General features: G+C 45.3%; 1 protein-coding gene across 2 annotated transcripts; it reads left to right on the forward strand.

The window, feature by feature from the left end:
* The first annotated feature begins 259 nt into the window (after nt 1-259).
* On the forward strand, nt 260-18,018 carry xpo1a (exportin 1 (CRM1 homolog, yeast) a). Of its 2 annotated transcripts, none has more exons than XM_062544211.1 (25): nt 260-947; nt 1,727-1,856; nt 2,032-2,133; nt 2,446-2,518; nt 2,680-2,741; nt 2,868-2,912; nt 4,446-4,627; nt 4,892-4,940; nt 5,797-5,916; nt 6,394-6,522; nt 6,880-7,038; nt 8,402-8,599; nt 9,238-9,376; nt 10,156-10,337; nt 11,521-11,677; nt 12,081-12,244; nt 12,409-12,543; nt 13,167-13,350; nt 14,020-14,126; nt 14,447-14,641; nt 14,889-15,057; nt 15,319-15,453; nt 16,276-16,435; nt 16,872-16,968; nt 17,235-18,018. In XM_062544211.1, the coding sequence occupies exons 2-25, from the start codon at nt 1,731-1,733 to the stop codon at nt 17,379-17,381; spliced, it is 3,216 nt and encodes a 1,071-aa protein (XP_062400195.1). In that variant the 5' UTR covers nt 260-947; nt 1,727-1,730; the 3' UTR covers nt 17,382-18,018. The 2 variants fall into 2 exon arrangements, with proteins under 2 accessions (XP_062400195.1, XP_062400196.1); XM_062544212.1 differs by having other exon boundaries at nt 2,035-2,133.
* Nucleotides 18,019-18,387: the final 369 nt, after the last annotated feature.

Below are 18,387 nucleotides of genomic sequence, written 5' to 3' on the forward strand. Positions count from 1 at the left end.
TCCAAACGGTTCAGGGTCGTGATGGCTCCTCGTATGTCTGTATCTCAAAACCCGCCTCATACTTGAGACCAAGGACAAATGTTGCAGTAATGTGTTGGCTGTAGGAGTGACAATGTTACTGCCCCGTAAAAAGACCGGGAAACTGTTACAAACTGTAGCAACCAGCCAATCTGCTGTCGCATTGGGTGTGTCCACAGTCCAAATTTTACGCGGCGCTATGGGCTGAAAACTAAACCGAGATGGAATATCCCAGTCTGAACCGGTTTCAACCGGTCTTGGGTTGATGCATGAGATGGGAGAAAGAAGAGCTGGGTTTTCACTTTCAAAGAGCTCTACTTTAAAAGAATATTTTTGCATAGTTAAAGTAATAAACTAACGACTGATTTGTTTTGTGTATATGGGCAGGAATCGCGTATTCAGTATGGCACCTTAAATATAGTTAGCCTGCTAGCTTGAGGACTCAAGTCATTGGTGGCCGTACATAGCAAGCTAAGTTGCTAACAGGGGACCTAGCCGTAGCTAGCTAATTCGTAGCTACATCGAATTCATTGTACGCGTCAGTAAGCACTTACTTGGGTAACGGTAGCCACCTCTGCGTAGATGAGGATTGACCACATGCACAATAATTGCAAGTAAATACTCTTCTGGTCTGAGATATAGTGTAATGTAGTTCGCTAGTTTATTAGCCAGCTGCTAAGCAACTGTAAGACCTATCACGTTGCTAATGAGCAAGAACCACCAGCCAGCGTCAGGATACTGCTATTGCTATCATGAGATAACTTACTGTCGTTAGCGTGAACGTCAGCTACCTTTTGAAGAATTTGCGGGAACACTGATAACTTTTTTTTTATTTAAAGAAAGACTTTTGAAAGTAAGGGAACCAAATAGCCAGTGAGTTGCCCTGAAACTGCTATTCTTTCATCGACACGAGGAGTATTTTAAATCAGGTAAGTTGGGTAAGGGGCAAGTTAGCCAACTTTGTCAGCTAAAAAGCCTAACGTTAGCTACGGTGTTTTTGTTTGTGAAATCAAATTAAATATGTATAACCCAGATATTAAGATGTTATTATTATTTTGACCACTAACTTAACATTTAATACACTTTTTTGTTTTCAAAACTGAACGCATTTGAATGAACCAGAGCTGCCATGCGTAAAGCAATGCATGGGAGTGCGATGCTTGTCCGTCATTGGATTCCGTAGCTAGCAAAGCACAGTGCGTTAATGTTACTAGCCTTTGCTAGTTTAATTTACAACGACAAATGCGTTTCGAAATTATTGAGCCTCAAATCAACGAAGATGCTAGAAAAGTGTTAATGATTAACTAACGTTAACCACCTGAAGTATTATAAACATTTAGGCTACAGTTTCAGCAATCTTTACTAAGATCAATATGTCCACCACATACATTGGAGAAGTTGCCTATTATCGCTACTTGTATCGTAAAGCTATAACGTTTTGAACTTTGTTTTGGAAAATGTAACGTTCACTATCACGTTGTTGTTCATTTGGCCAACATACAGTTTTAACACAATATGAATAAAGGCGGGGAAGGTCATAGCATGCGTTCACTGAAGTGAAACTACGAGCCCGTTTGTGATATTAGAACTATGAAATCCTGTTGTTATTATGGACATTTGAATTGAGTGGCTCGTTAATTTTATGCAAGCCAATAATGTATGTGTTTGTGATGTCCACATTGACCTACTGTTTTGACCATTCTCGCAGCTCTATGCCAGCAGAGATGACAATGTTAGCGGACCATACAGCACGTCAGCTGCTGGACTTCAGTCAGAAGCTAGACATCAACTTACTTGACAATGTGGTCAATTCGATGTACTACGACGTGGGATCACAGGTGAGACTATTTAGAAGCCAATATACTCAAAACATCAAGGCACCGTGAATCATTCGTTTATTTGTCAAAATCACATGATGGACAAAAGAGTGTTATTCAACACTGACATGAGATGTTTCACATGAGAACTGTGTGTGTGACCCACACTGACAGTATTTTTCCATGTTTCCCATAGCAGCGAATGGCACAGGAAGTCTTAACTAATCTGAAAGACCATCCTGATGCATGGACAAGAGTGGATACCATTCTTGAGTTCTCACAGAATATGAAGACAAAGGTAAGCCCAGTTTCAGAGTTTCCCCATTTCATTTTGAAAATCGAAATACTAAATTGAGGCCAAGAAGTCAAGTCTTACACTATTTATATAGTGTATTTCACTCATTCAATGTGCTTTACATAAACAAAAAAAACAAAACAGTAATAGCAGATAAAAGCATTGATGGGAAGAAGTCATTTTCCACCAACTTATTCTGAACGTGTTTCCCTATCGCTCAATACATTGTGTATGTATCCTTGGGTGGAAAAAATATCTAAAATTAGTATCAATTTCCACTTCAATGACATTTTTTTTTTCTTCTTCTTCTTGTAGTACTATGCACTTCAGATTCTGGAGACAGTGATCAAAACTCGTTGGAAAATCCTACCCAGAAACCAGTGCGATGGTGAGCATTAAGCCATGTCCCAGAGTGCATCATGTGCATTGAACAAAGCCTGCATTAAAAGCTTTTTAATGCACCCCACCCGCCGACAAAGGATTATCTTAGCTGGCCACAGTGCAGACAATTGTTTGAATTCCTTATTATTATTATTATTATTTTTTTAGGAATTAAGAAGTACGTGGTGGGGCTCATCATCAAGACCTCCTCTGACCCGACAAGCGTAGAGGTAAGGAATGTCTCACCACACAGGCAATAGAGTGCTGTTTGTTTATTTATTACTGCAGATCTAGCAAGGAAAGTTCTCTCCTTTGCTATTTATTTACATGTTTATTTGCCATTATGTGTTTCACAGAAGGAGGGAGTGTACATCGCAAAGTTGAACATGATCCTAGTCCAGGTAAACCCACTACCCCTGATCTTGTGTCAGCCAGCCTGCCCTGCCTACTCTTTTTTGTGTAACCCCTCTTCCTCTTATTAAAAAACAGTCAAGCGCAGAGCCCGTTTAGACTGATTGCCAGTCATTAAGGGCCATCAGGGAATAACACTGTATTCAGAGCTGATACGGATAAGCCCCTAGTTGCACAGCTGACCTGTTGGTCTGAGGCAGGCCGGCTTGTTTGTTCGTAGAGAAATTCAGATAGCGTGATTGTTGTCCAAAAGGTAGACGACTGTCAACACATGGCTCATCTGTCGTGCCCCAGTGATGAGGGAAACCTCTAAATATGGAAACTGAGTTCACTGACCATAAGCGTTGCTTCATCCAGCCCATGGGGAGTTGTGTGGGGTGGGGTGAGGGGCAGTAACCCCAAGGGACCGGCTATGGAGGTTTTAACTAGGTTATAGGAAGGAAGACTATAGTTGGTATGAAGTTGGATGGCTGCCCCAACACACACCACAATGTTTTCCGCTTAGATGACAGGTATGAGAGTTGACCAATCAGCAGCCACATTGCCTGGCTGGGCCTGTTGGTATGCAAATACTTCACTCAACCCTAAGGGTGGAGTGATTCAAGGTGTGTGTGTGTGTATATGTAATGTATATGTGTGTGTGTGTGTGTGTGTGTGTATATGTAATGTGTGTGTGTGTGTGTGTGTATACAATGCTGTGCTAGTGTTTTTGGCACGTATGACAAAAATGCTGTTACACAAGAATGCTTTCAAAATCACATGAATAGGTTTCTTGTTTTTTAAGCTGTGTGGTAACAAAGTGCTTCTAACAAAACAATTCCATAAAAACAATTTCCAAAGAAAATACATGAACAATATACGTTGCATGGCCTCCATAGCACCTCAGTAGAGAGGGTTGTACAAGTAGCTGTGTTATTCTCAAAAACATTTGCATAGTACCGCGTGTAAGCCGAGCAAGGTTAAACAGGCAGAGAGGGAAACGGCATAGCTGCCCTGAATTGGTTTGGCCTGACTTGTTTGTATGCAATGCTTGGCACCAAGTAAATAGGTCATGAGACTAAATGCTGTGCAGTGCTTCACCCAAACCATGTAAGCAATTAAAAAGTTTACAGGTATAGTATGTATCGGTGAAGTTCCATTAAAAAGGCCACTCTTTGTGCGAAGTACGCTACAAGGTTCCCCTTAACTGTTGACTGGGCTTGACTATATGAAGAGCTTAGATGTGAGTATATGGTATGTTTGACTGTGCTAAAATGGGTTGGGGGGGGGGTGGGGGTTTCCAACGGTTTAGGGACCAAGTTCACTGAGATGATGTAGTAGACCTCCCTTACAAGAGCCCTGTGGCTTTGTGTCGCCATGGCCACGAGGCCGTGGGACTCTTGTGTCGTCCGTTAGGTCACCAACACCAGGAGTTAACTCTCCAAGGTTCATCACAAAGCCCCGTACTTAGTGCACTTAGTAGTGTGTGTGTGTGTGGGGATTCCTCTGAAGCTAACTGAGGCTGGCTGTCTGTCTCTGTGTAGATTCTGAAGCAGGAGTGGCCCAAGCATTGGCCCACGTTCATCAGTGACATCGTCGGGGCGAGCCGCACCAGCGAGAGCCTCTGTCAGAACAACATGATCATCCTCAAGCTGCTCAGCGAGGAGGTGTTCGACTTCTCCAGCGGGCAGATGACCCAGGTCAAGGCCAAACACCTGAAGGACAGGTAACGTGACCCTCCCTGCTCAGGTCTCGATCATGAGTTTAAGGTTAAAGGTTAACGTTAAAACTAATCTATGTGTCTTGATTTGTTACTTGATATGTAATACATGTTAGTACTATGTACGTAATACTAATTAGGTCTACTGTTTATGACTTTAAAATGAAAGATTACATTCCTGTTTCATTTCTGATTCACCGTTGAAAGTCGAAAGAGAAGTGTCTCAAGCAGGTTTTTTTTTACATTTTTTTTTTTTTTATCTCTTCACAGCATGTGCAACGAATTCTCCCAAATATTCCAGCTTTGCCAGTTTGTCATGGTGAGTGAGATGCCTCATCCTCCTCTGAGATGTTGATTTGTGGATGGCACATTTGCATGCAGTGTCGATCTGAAAGGTGCTGCCCTTGATTTGTAATCCAAATTCAGTCAATTCCTGCTTCCTGAGTGTGCGCTCACAAACAAACAAACAAACAAACAAACAAAGCTACAGTGTTTGTACACAGTGTGACTCACCCAATGGGAGACAAAGGAAGTGGCCTGGTGTTGAGTAATGCCCTTTTCCAGCTCACCAACAGCGTAGCCTCCGGTGCAGGAAGGGAGAGGTTGCCCGGGGGGACTGCAGATGCAAATGAGCTTTATGGACACATGACTTTGGCCCAACGATTGTTTGAGCCTCTACACACACACACACACACACACACACATACACACATACACACACACACACACACACACACACACTACTGTCCTCATGTCTCTAGGATCAACCATTCAACAAAACTGCTGTGTTTGATAATCAGGATAATTTTCTGTTTTGCTTCTGGGTTGGACTCCTCCTCCTCCTTCTACTCCACCTCCTTCTACTACTACTCCTACTTGCCCTCCTCCTCCTCCTACTACTACACTACTAAACTAAACTCTTCCAGCAGACCAGCACCATCCTCCCTGAAGCAGTGAAGGGAGAGAGGTGTATTTGATCAGCCGCTCCCCCCCCCCCCCCCCCCCCCCCCCCTCAAATTCACCACTGTGACCTTTTTTTGTTGTTGTTGTTTTGTTTTGTTTGAAGTGGCATCTGAAAGAGACATAAAGTGTTGCATCAGGAAATGATGATGACTAATCAACTCTATCTTCTGCCCTCCCCTCCCTTCCCCTCCCCTCCCTTTTCCACCCCACAGGAGAACTCCCAGAATGCACCGCTGGTCCATGCCACCCTGGAGACGCTGCTGCGCTTCCTCAACTGGATTCCGCTGGGCTACATATTCGAGACCAAACTCATCAGCACACTCGTGTACAAGGTGCGTCACCTGCCAAAGTCCCCTCTTAGATACGGCCATTGAAATAGATATGTAGATAGATAACCATGGATTACGAACACGGCAAGGTGTGACGTCAACGACCACGCTGTCACGTAGCTGTGTATAACTTGTAGATGTATCCACATTAAAAAAAAAAAAAGAGCTTGTTGCATTGGTTTGAAATGAAATTATATCGTAGACCCTTAAGTGTTTTGCCAGTGATCTGCTTATTGTTTTGTGCGCACCCACTCAACCTCTCACAAAGGCGTGCTTGCATTGGTTTTGCTTGCAAGCACGTAAGAAAAAGAGGAATATAAAAGTTAACTCGGGGCCATTTTAATGCTGGTTTGCTACGCGTCGCATTCTGGCCGGGCCTCTTTTTCCTACAGCATTTCCGCTAAGGGTCTCTTGAACTTCCGTTGCCACGAGAACGTGATCAGCAACTGACAATTGGGTGTGTTCTCTTCGCTTTTGTAGTTTTTGAACGTGCCGATGTTCCGCAACGTCACATTGAAGTGCTTGACGGAGATCGCCGGCGTCAGTGTGAACCAGTACGAGGAGCAGTTCGTCAACCTCTTCAGTCTGACCATGATGCAGCTCAAACAGGTAACCAAGAGCTTGGCCTCAGTATACACACTACACAATGCATGCACACAGACACAGAACCCTGTGCAATGTCGCCCTCTAGTGGTTTGTCTTGGACCTAACCTGGCCTCTTAACTGAACGTGCAGTGTAAGGTGTTCATATTTTTGTTACTCCGCTCAGTGTGTGGGTGTAAAAAAAACACATTAACAAATAGAAACAAGGTTTTCTTAGTATTGATACAATTCATGTCTTTGGCTCTGAAGAGAGAGACCTGTGTACCAGTTATAGTTGTAAACTTGGCATTGAATTCATGTCTCGAACATTAAGCCCTCCCCGAATTCAGGTTCTCATTTTCTGTATCCTGTATCTGTTGCCAGATGCTTCCACTGAACACCAACATCAGGGTGGCGTACGCGAACGGCAAAGACGACGAGCAGAACTTCATCCAGAACCTGAGCCTGTTCCTCTGCACCTTCCTCAAAGAGCACGGCCAGCTCATCGAGAAGCGTCCCAACCTGAGGGAGACACTCATGGAGGTGTGTATGGCATGGGCAGCACACACACACACACACACACACACACACACACACACACAGACGCAGACACACACACACACACACACACACACATGCGGAAGGTGTGTACGCATGGGGAGCACACACACACACTCACACACACTCACACACACACACACACACACACACACACACACACACACACAGGTGTGTACGGCATGGGGAGCACACACACACACACACACACTCACACTCACACACACACACACACACACACACACACACACACACACACACACACACACACACACACACACACACACACACACACACACAGATATGTACGGCATGGGGAGCACACACACACGCCCACCCTTAAAAAAACAAACAAACACACGCACACCCATTAAAAAAACAAAAACCACACATGCTATGTTATCTAGACGTTCCCATTGGCCTTGCGTAACATCTCTAGTGGTATTATGCAGGGTGAAACACAGGTATGCACAGTACATGTGTAGACACATTCAGACACTTATCCAGGCCCTGAGATGACATGTAATGGGCCCCATATAGTCCACCAAATATAATTTGTAAACAGTAAACAAACAAAAGCTAGACGGTTCTTGGGCAGTAGAGTGTTGAAGGCTCAACGGCACTCAGTCCGGTGTTTGACTTATTCTACCAGTGATCTGCTGATTTGTTTTGTGCTCACCCACTCAACCCTCTCACAAAGGCGTGCTTGCATTGGTTTTGCTTGCAAGCACGTAAGAAACGGAGGAATATGAAAGTTAACTCGGGGCCATTTCACCGCTGGTTTGCTACATGTTGCATTCTTGCGAGGGCTTCAGGTTCCTACAGCTTTAATCGTTATGTTTGTAGTTATCGTTATTGTTATCGTTCTTGGTATGAATGCCCCTTTAGTCTAAGGTTTGTCTTGAAAGCTGACCGTGAACAGTGACAATTGAACTGTCTTCATGGCAGTTTGGATTGCACCCAATGAAGACGCATGCACCACAGCAACAATGCCATTTTCAGTTAAACACAGAAGTTGATGTTAAATCCAACCGTCAGCATGTTTTTGCTGATTTTCTGCTGATAAGCATGTTCAGCTTTTAACCAAAACAAAATTGTCTGTCAACCAAAAAAAGAAATAAGAAGCGGCTCTTGTTTATAGTACACTTGTATGACTCCATGTTCTGAACTACGCATATCGTTAGATCTCGCATTTCTTGGTTATGGGGGGGGTGTCGGGTATTGGGTACTCATAAAATTCTTTCAAGGTTGGCAGGTGTGTGACCTACTGCTCTCTGGCCCGACGTGTGTGTGTGTGTGTGTGTGTGTGTGTGTGTGTGTGTGTGACGACCTGCTCTCTGGCCCACAGGCGCTGCACTACATGCTGCTGGTGTCGGAGGTGGAGGAGACGGAGATCTTCAAGATCTGCCTGGAGTACTGGAACCACCTGGCGGCCGAGCTGTACCGCGAGAGCCCCTTCTCCACCTCCACCTCGCCGCTGCTCTCCGGCAGCCACAGCTTCGACGTGCCGCCCCGGAGGCACCTGTACCTGCCCGTGCTCTCCAAGGTGAGCGAGTGTGAGACCTGGATGGGTGGGGGAGCGATATCTCTCTCTATCTCTATCTCTATCTCTCTATCTCTGTGTCTCTCTGTGTCTCTCTGTCTCTCTCTCTTGCTCTGTCTGCCTGTCTCTCTCTCTTGGTCTGTCTGTCTGTCTGTCTGTCTGTCTGTCTGTCTGTCTGTCTGTCTCTACCTTCCTATTTTTGTTGCTGTTTAGTGTGGGAATAAGACCCTTGCTATCTCTTTGACCCTGATGTTGTGTGCACTAGGAGCAATACTCCCACCACCACATCTGTGAATAATTCTCCTAAAGCGCTCCATGCCCCTCTTTACTGTCTTATGGCTTCGGCTCTTCTTGACCTTCGTTCTGTCGGCTAAAGCCTAGTTCACACTCTCTTTGCACGTCTGACACATTGATCTGTTCCGTCTGTATCTATAAGCTAGAAGCGGACGGATGGAAGGTTGGACAGAAGTGCGGTCAGAAGACTCTGCACGGCCATATTCGTATCCGTTCTTTAGTGCTGAGCGTGAACGAGCGTTGTGTGTAGCCTTCTGCAGACTGGTGTTCCTGCGTGTGCCGTATCCGTGTCTAGTTTTGATGGCCGCCGAGCGTGAAATGACCCCTACTGTCCCCCCCCCCTTCAGGTGCGTCTGCTGATGGTGAGCCGCATGGCGAAGCCCGAGGAGGTGCTGGTGGTGGAGAACGACCAGGGCGAGGTGGTGCGCGAGTTCATGAAGGACACCGACTCGATCAACCTCTACAAGAACATGAGAGAAACGCTAGGTAGGCCACCCCCCCGAGGAAGGGTTTACTTAAACGTCACACAGTGAGCTATGAACTCCGTGACCTCAGGGTCCATAGCTGGATCATTGTCACGTAATGATTTATGGTCAGTGATTTATGCTGACACGCTCAACCCTCTCACAAAGGCGTGCTTGCATTGGTTCTGCTTGCAAGCACGTAAGAAACGGAGGAATATGAAAGTTAACTCGGGGCCATTTCAATGCTGGTTTGCTACATGTTGCATTCTTGCGGGGGTCCTCGGGTTCCTACAGCTTTAATCGTTATGTTTATAGTTATCGTTATTGTTATCGTGCTTGGTATGAATGCCCCTTTACTCTAAGGTTTGGCTTGAAAGCTGTCTGTGAACAGTCACAATTGAGCTGTCTTCATGGCAGTTTGGATTGCACCCAATGAAGACACATGCACCACAGCAACAATGCCATTTTCAGTTAAACACAGAAGTTGATGTTAAATCCAGCTGATTTTTTTTGCTGATAAGCATCTTCAGCTTTTAACCAAAACAAAATTGGCCGTTAACCAAGTGGATGGACTTGGAGCAACCAATGAAAATGCATGCACCACAGCGACAATGCCAAGTTCAGTTAAACACAGAAGTAGACGTTGAATCCAGCTGTCAGCATGTTTTTGCTGATACGCATGTTCAGCTGTTAACCAAAACAAAATTGGCTGTTAACCAAAAGAAGAAATAAGAAGCGACTCTTTTAGATTACCTTTGGTCATGAGTTGGTATATCACTTCCTCTTCCCTCCGTCCCGCAGTCTACCTGACTCACTTGGACTACGCCGACACGGAGCGCATCATGACGGAGAAGCTGCACAACCAGGTGAACGGGACCGAGTGGTCGTGGCGGAACCTGAACACGCTGTGCTGGGCCATCGGCTCCATCAGCGGGGCCATGCACGAGGAGGACGAGAAGAGGTTCCTCGTCACCGTCATCAAGGTCAGCAGGCCGCACCCATCCACCCACCCACCCCGCTACAGTTCCACTCACCTGTTCAGCCAGACGGTCTTTGGTATTATTTGCCCTCAATGGTGCCTTCCAGGCAGCGCTGCCTTCAAGGCATTACTCCCCTCAGTTTAGGGGTAGGATGAGGGTTGAGGGGGTTAAGGTTAGGAATAGGTTAAAGGTAGTGCCTTTTAGGCTGTGCTGCCTGGAAGGTGCCGTTGGGGGTAAAAAACACCATTGAGCTGTTCAGACGCTGATATCTGTGATGAATAATTTTGCATAATTTTGCACAATTTGCATGACTAGTCTGTGACCTAAAGAGGTTGTCAAAAATGCACTCTTATTATGCTGACTCGTTTTGGACGCACGGCCTGAGTGTTTTCTAATTTGCATGCCTAGTTTGCGAGTTGACCCACCAAGACCTAGAGCGGCCATTAAAAGGCTCTCTAAAACCAACGCATTTTCTGAAACCACCCGCTAAAACCTGAATCAGAAACACTCCGGCGGCACATTGGGAACAGGAGAAACACTCGCAAGGTGCATCCCAGCTTAATGGGTTAAGACATTAGTTGTCGTCTTAAGACGACTGCGTAACGTGGTTATTTCTGAGATTCTGATACGTTTTCAACCATGACAACTCTGGGTTGAAAATGTATCATAATCTCAGAAATAGCCACATTATGCACTAGTCTTTAAGGCGGCTACATCAAATCGAGTCCACCTAATGGGTTACTTTGTCAAAGATGCACTCTTGTTATGCTGACTTTGTTTTGGGTGCACTGTCTGTCTATCTAAACCCTCTCACAAAGGCGTGCTTGCATTGGTTCAGCTTGCAAGCACGTAAGAAACAGAGGCACATGAAAGGGAATAGAGACCATCAGCAATGCTGCTTCGCTCATCGCGTCTCGGCAGTGTCTGTGTTCCTACACCTCAGATTAGACTGTTGCCCTCGACTTGATTGAAGCAAGCTGAAACTGGTCTGGGCCTGCCCTCTTAGAATAGCTTAACTCGGGGTAAAGTTTGTTTATTTAGTTTTGGTAGTCAGTGTCATTTTTGCTGTGTGTGTCCTTTTTCAATGTTTTTTTGTTTTGTTTTTTTCTGCTGTGAATTCCATGGTAAACACTGAACTGTGTGTGTGTGTGTGTGTGTGTGTGTGCTCGGCTGTGTTGCGCCACAGGACCTCCTGGGCCTGTGTGAGCAGAAACGAGGGAAGGACAACAAAGCCATCATCGCCTCCAACATCATGTACATCGTGGGCCAGTACCCGCGGTTCCTGCGCGCCCACTGGAAGTTCCTCAAGACTGTGGTCAACAAGCTCTTTGAGTTCATGCACGGTGAGTTCTTCAGGTCACCCCTCTCTATAAATGATAGAATTGGAAATCATAAGGTGTGTGTGTGTGTGTGTGTGTGTGTGTGTGTGTGTGTGTGTGTGTGTGTGTGTGTGTGTGTGTGTATTTGTCAGTCTTAGAGTTGTTTAAGAGTGGTATTTATATTGTAAAGTGCTTTGTCTTTTACTGTGGTGACAGTCAATGTATCCTTGTTAGTGTCGTTTTGTTTATGTTGTAAAACTTTCGGTAAAGAGTTTAATCACACAAAAAAAATGTCTACGGTAGTGTAAATCTTCAATCCTGCTCTAGGGCTTCAGTTTAGCGATGTGCCAGAGAGTGACATGGACACTCGTCCCTTCCCTTCCACCCCCTGATTTCTCGTTAACTCTGTCCTGTCTGACCGATGCAGAGACCCACGACGGTGTGCAGGACATGGCGTGCGACACCTTCATCAAGATCGCCCAGAAGTGCCGGCGGCATTTTGTGCAGGTTCAGGTGGGCGAGGTGATGCCCTTCATCGACGAGATCCTCAACAACATCAACACCATCATCTGTGACCTCCAGCCTCAGCAGGTCAGAAATCCTCAGAAGCAGGCAACAGGGGAACTAAACTTTGGTTAATAATGCGGACCTCTCGACAAAAGTTTGTCTGCAGGTCTATCTATTTGTTCCTATTTTCTACCGTGGATGCTTTCTTTCTGCCTCATTTAACGGTATTATGTCGTACTCCGCTACAGGTACACACGTTCTACGAGGCGGTGGGCTACATGATCGGGGCACAGACGGACCAGGCCGTGCAGGAGCACCTGATCGAGAAGTACATGCTGCTGCCCAACCAGGTGTGGGACAGCATCATCCAGCAGGCCACCAAGGTGAGTGCGGGAAATGTAGGTATTATTAGGCACTTTGGGGTAACCCAGGGGTTGTAGGCACTTTGGGGTAACCCAGGGGTTTTAGGCACTTTGGGGTAACCCAGGGGTTGTAGGCACTTTGGGGTAACCCAGGGGTTGTAGGCACTTTTGGGTAACCCAGGGGTTTTAGGCACTTTGGGGTAACCCAGGGGTTTTAGGCACTTTGGGGTAACCCAGGGGTTGTAGGCACTTTGGGGTAACCCAGGGGTTGTAGGCACTGGTGGTAAAGAATGCATTGGAATGCAATGGAAGTGCCAATGGCATAATTTGTAGAGCTAATTGTATAATATGATCAGTACATGTATATCTGCTATGAAGATTTAAACCTTTAGTGTATTGTACTGTTTATACAATTAAACAATTGTACACTACAGTAATTGGGAAAATAAAACAAACAAACAAACAAAAAAACATGTTGCCATATTCTGGCCCCCTCGCGCAGGAGTATTCTGTACACTTTCACCGACTCGGCTGCCTAGGCACACACACACACACACACACACACTGAAGGAAGAGTGTAGTGTTGCCTGTGCACACATAATGCATGTTCTGACCCTGCCCGTCCTCTGCTGGTGTCGTGTCAGAACGTGGACATCCTGAAGGACCCGGAGACGGTGCGGCAGCTGGGCAGCATCCTGAAGACCAACGTGCGCGCCTGCAAGGCCGTCGGACACCCCTTCGTGGTGCAGCTGGGCCGCATCTACCTGGACATGCTCAACGTCTACAAGTGCCTGAGCGAGAACATCTCCTCTGCCATCCAGACCAATGGTGAGTGTGTGTGATAGATAGATAGATAAGATAGATAGATAGATAGATAGATACTTTATTGATCCCCGGGGGGAAATTCAAGAGTGTGAGTGTGAGAGAGAGATAGAGACAATGAAGTTGCATCGAATCTTATCTAATCTAATGTAATCTGAGAGCAATTAGAAAGATAAATTATTATGGACTGTGAGTCGTTTTGATATTGTAGCCTGCTGTGGAAACCAAGGAGAGAGTAAATATGAGGAGTTTTTTCCTCACTGTTCTCACCAAACTGTTAACAGTGAATGTTTAAAAATGCCATGATGAGACCTTGAGGTGCTTTTTCATTTTATGAACATAGGCAGACCTTCGCGTGCCTCTGTGAACACGTTTACTTTGAACTGCTGAATTGGAAAGCTTTTGTGTATACATTCCATCTCAACAGTAACAATCTGTTATCCGTTCACGGAAAACTACCACCACAGAATGTTTGTTTACAATTGTTCAGGCCATGGCAGACTCAACACAAGCAGAACACTGTTTTGCTAGCCTTTTAGAACGTTTGCCAAAGTTTGCAAATTTGAGAGTACCTTAAATATCCTCTTTTGATCAACTTTTGTTCGTGGGTTTTGTCCTTTTCCGAGTTCCTTGTGTTTTGTGGGTCGTGTCATTTCCTGTGTGCTGTGACCTCAGGTGAGATGGTGACGAAGCAGCCGCTGATCCGCAGCATGCGCACGGTGAAGAGGGAGACGCTGAAGCTCATCTCCGGCTGGGTCAGCCGCTCCAACGACCCCCAGATGGTCAGTCAGGAAACACACACACACACACACACACACACACACATTCTGAGACTGTCCTTTTTTAATGCAACAAGAGATGTTGACAGAGAAATAACCTTTAAAAAAGCAGCATAACAAACAACATTCATGTCAATTATATACACTACTATTACACAAATATACAGAAACTGTTACTTACAGAGGACTGCCCTCAACTGTATTTCCGAGCATGAAATAAAGGTTGAATGAACTTTTGAGGATGAGCGAGGACACTAATAGCATGCTTGAGATCTGTCTCAATGTGTCTCAACCTTTGTTCCCGTTCTGTTTTGTTCTCGCAGGTTGGAGAGAACTTTGTCCCACCCCTGCTGGAGGCCGTCCTGATTGACTACCAGCGGAATGTTCCGGCAGCCAGAGAACCAGAGGTTCTGAGCACCATGGCGACCATTGTCAACAAGCTGGGAGGGCACATCACCGGAGAGATCCCCAAGATATTTGATGCCGTGTTTGAATGTACCCTAAACATGATTAATAAGGTGAGGGTTCAGCTGTTCCAGCACTTGCCTTCAGCTCACTCCGTCACATGGTTCTTTCTGTCTGTCAAAAGTGTCTGTAGCGGTTTCAGCCAAACCCTAACCAGCACATCCTTCTATGTAATTCTATGGGTTTTTTTGTCATTTTATTACAATATTTTTATTTTTTTTATTTTTTCCCTGTGTGTGCGTCTGTGTGTGTGTGTGTGTGTGTGTGTGCGCGCGTGCATTCTCGTCGTCGCCACCGCAGGACTTTGAGGAGTACCCCGAGCACAGGACGCACTTCTTCTACCTGCTGCAGGCGGTCAACTCCCAGTGCTTCCCCGCATTCCTGTCCATCCCTCCAGCGCAGTTCAAGCTGGTGCTGGACTCCATCATCTGGGCCTTCAAGCACACCATGCGCAACGTGGCCGACACCGGTCAGTACACCTGTCTTAGAACCCATACAACGTGTCTTTTCTGTCCATTGTTTGGGATTTTGTGCTCTAGCTTATGCTGGTGCTAGCTCTGTAGTACTTGATCAGCGAAAAACACAGTCTGTGTCCACGGTGATGTGTTCTCATTCAGAACAAAACACCCTTTGGTCAGTTTTCGCCGGAGTTGCACTTTTAACAACACTGTGTCTTTTTCCGTCTGTCTGTCTGTCCGTCTGTCTGTCTGTCCACCCCTCTGACCCGCAGGCCTGCAGATCCTCTACACGCTCCTCCAGAATGTGACGCAGGAGGAGGCGGCCGCCCAGAGCTTCTACCAGACCTACTTCTGCGACATCCTGCAGCACATCCTCTCCGTCGTCACGGATACGTCTCACACGGCCGGTGAGTCACCACCGGGCAACCGTCTCAGATCTGCTGGAGATCGGCCGCCCTTGAGGTCGAAAGGGTTCGTTTTGGATGAGTAGACAGACACGTGTCCTGAATCTGGTTTTAGTGCAAAATTTGGGCTTCTATGACCGTGTTGCAGAAAGAGCTTTGGTTGCTCAGTATGACTTCTTACTGTGTGCATTACATTGAGGAAATGCACATTTGGAGGACAGCTAGACAAGTAGAAAGATCCAGATTTTAATTGTCAGATTAGACACAAGCTTATACAAGCTTAAGTGTAATGTCACAATTGTATTAGTTTATAAGTTGTACATATTGTCATAATCTGATTTATGAACATAACTCTGGTCCCAGATCACTTCAGATCAGTGTCTTTGGTGCTAGATGACTAGATAGATAGGTGTTTATCATGTCTGTCTGTCCTGAATCTTGTTTTAAAATCCTTAAATCCTTTTAAAAAGCCTTTAAAGAGACCCTATGCAACTTTCTGCAGAAGACGATCGCTCTTTGTTTACATCTGGAAGTCTGAGACGAAGAACCACGCTTGCAATTTATATATTTAAATATAGCCTATACATGTATAAATATACACGCTAAAGCTGTCGGGGAAGCTCTGCAGAGAAAATGCAAGCATAAAACGAGCGAAAACGAACAACGAAACCGAAACCAGAGATGAAATCGCCAATCCTGCATAGTTCCTCTTTAAATCAAATTATGTTTATCTTATATGTTGATATAACACTGGTCCCAGATCAGTTCTGTTATTGTCCTTGATGCACACGCATGCTCAGCACTTTTCTGTGTGTCTCTCTCCAGGCCTGACCATGCATGCCTCCATCCTGGCCTACATGTTTAACCTGGTGGAGGAGGGCAAGATCAGCATTGCTCTCAACACCATCTCAGCGGCCAACAACCAGGCCTACGTGCAGGAGTACGTGGCTAACCTGCTCAAAACGGCTTTCCCTCATCTGCAGGAGTAAGTTGGACAAGAAACTAAATTACCCCGTATTTGTTTGTCAAAAAACAGCAACTGCCCATAATTTCCCAACTATTAGCCGCGGCTTATACATTGGTTTTGCTCAATTTCTTCAGCTAAGAGGTAAATACACGGGGGCAGTTAATATGGTGTTAATATGGTTTTGTTTCTTTTAGCTTGGATAAAACACTGTCCTGTGGCTTATACACAATTCGGCTAATACACAGGAAATTACTGTAGACCACTGTCAGTGGTCACCAATATGAAACATCCCCATAGACCTTCATTCCCCAGTAAATTATACAAACATAATTAAATCTGGATGCTTGACTGCGATGACCGCAGTTCCATAAGTATTAGCGTAATGTCGCTAGTTGCTACTGCAATTTGATGGTTGGTTCCTAAGTTTCCTTGTTGGTTGTGTGCTTGTCTGCAGTGCCCAGGTGAAGATCTTTGTCACTGGACTCTTCAGCCTCAATCAGGACATTCCTGCGTTCAAAGAGCATTTGAGGGATTTCCTCGTACAGATCAAGGTCAGTCATCCACTTCTGTTCATCAACTCATTGCTGTTCACCAACATAAGTCCTTTAAAGTCGCCTCTTAGAGGTCTTAGAAGTTTTTCTTCAAATGAGGTCTGCCGCTACAGGATCTGGTCGAAAATAATGCTCGAGTACAGCATATAAAACCTAAGGGTCAAAATGACCCCCTCCGGCAGATGTTTTAGCTGTTAAAGTGTTGGTACTTCCTAGTGTTGAACAGAAAAGCTTGTGTCTTCATTCCTCTGGCCGTGTTGTTTCAGGAGTTTGCTGGCGAGGACACAAGCGACCTGTTCTTGGAGGAGCGGGAGACGTCGCTGAGACAGGCCCAGGAGGAGAAGCACAAACTGCAGATGTCCGTTCCGGGCATCCTCAACCCCCACGAGCTGCCCGAGGAGATGTGCGACTGAGCATCCTGCCGAGGCTACGCCAAATATTAGAAGAAACCCCAGAAGCAACACAGCATGAACGAGAGAGAGAGAGAGAGAGAGTGTGTGAGAGAGCGAGTTAAGAAAAAGACGGGACGGCGTGTGAACGAGTCACCTGTACAGATTTTTGATTTATTTGTTTAGGTTTTTGTTGTTGTTTGTTTTTTCTTTCTTTTTGATTTTTCAGGAAATAAGGTTGATACACACAAAAAAAAAAAAAAAAAAAAAAAATCAAAAGGAAGAAAACAAAAGAACTTTGGGGGTCGTGGAAACTCCCCTTGATCAAAACTGTGTGCGTGTGTGTGGTTTGTGTGACGTGTGTGTGCGTGTGTGTGCGCGCGCGTGCGCGTGCTAAAAAGAGATTGATCATAGGAGGAACAGATGTATGAAGTGGTGACATGGAGTCTCTCCACTGTTTTGTCGTCGACCAAAATCAATGCCAATCTATAAACGAGAGAACCGTTACATTGCACCATCCTTGACCCCCCAGCCCCCCCCCCCCCCCTTTCCAGTCCTCCTTCGTCCCTCTGTAGCGTTTCCCCACTGTCCCCAAAATCACATTTTTACACACGACTGCATTTTATACAAATAAATTAGTGTGTTGTCTGTCTGATATCCATCTTGACTTGTGTTGAATTGATATACATTAACATATGGTATATATATAAATATATATATATATATATATTATAATTATTACCACACGTATACTTTTTTCCCACTCTCTTTGAAGAGAGATGCATGAAGTTGATAAAACAAAATTCTCACTGTTCTTTACCCCCCTGTGTGCCCCAACCATCCCCACCCCCACACCCACCCCCACCCCAAACAAGAACCTTTGTTTGTTTGTTTATATGTAATATACATTTACACAGGTTCTATGTAGGAGTACGAGAGTGTGCCTGGGAGATGGTTCACAAAATGTGCTTGTTTGAAGTCTTTCTGTTTTTTTTTTCGATTTTTTTTGTTTTGTTTGTTTGTTTGTTTT

The sequence above is a fragment of the Sardina pilchardus genome, chromosome 1 (assembly GCF_963854185.1).
Source record: "Sardina pilchardus chromosome 1, fSarPil1.1, whole genome shotgun sequence".
Lineage (NCBI taxonomy): Eukaryota > Metazoa > Chordata > Actinopteri > Clupeiformes > Clupeidae > Sardina > Sardina pilchardus.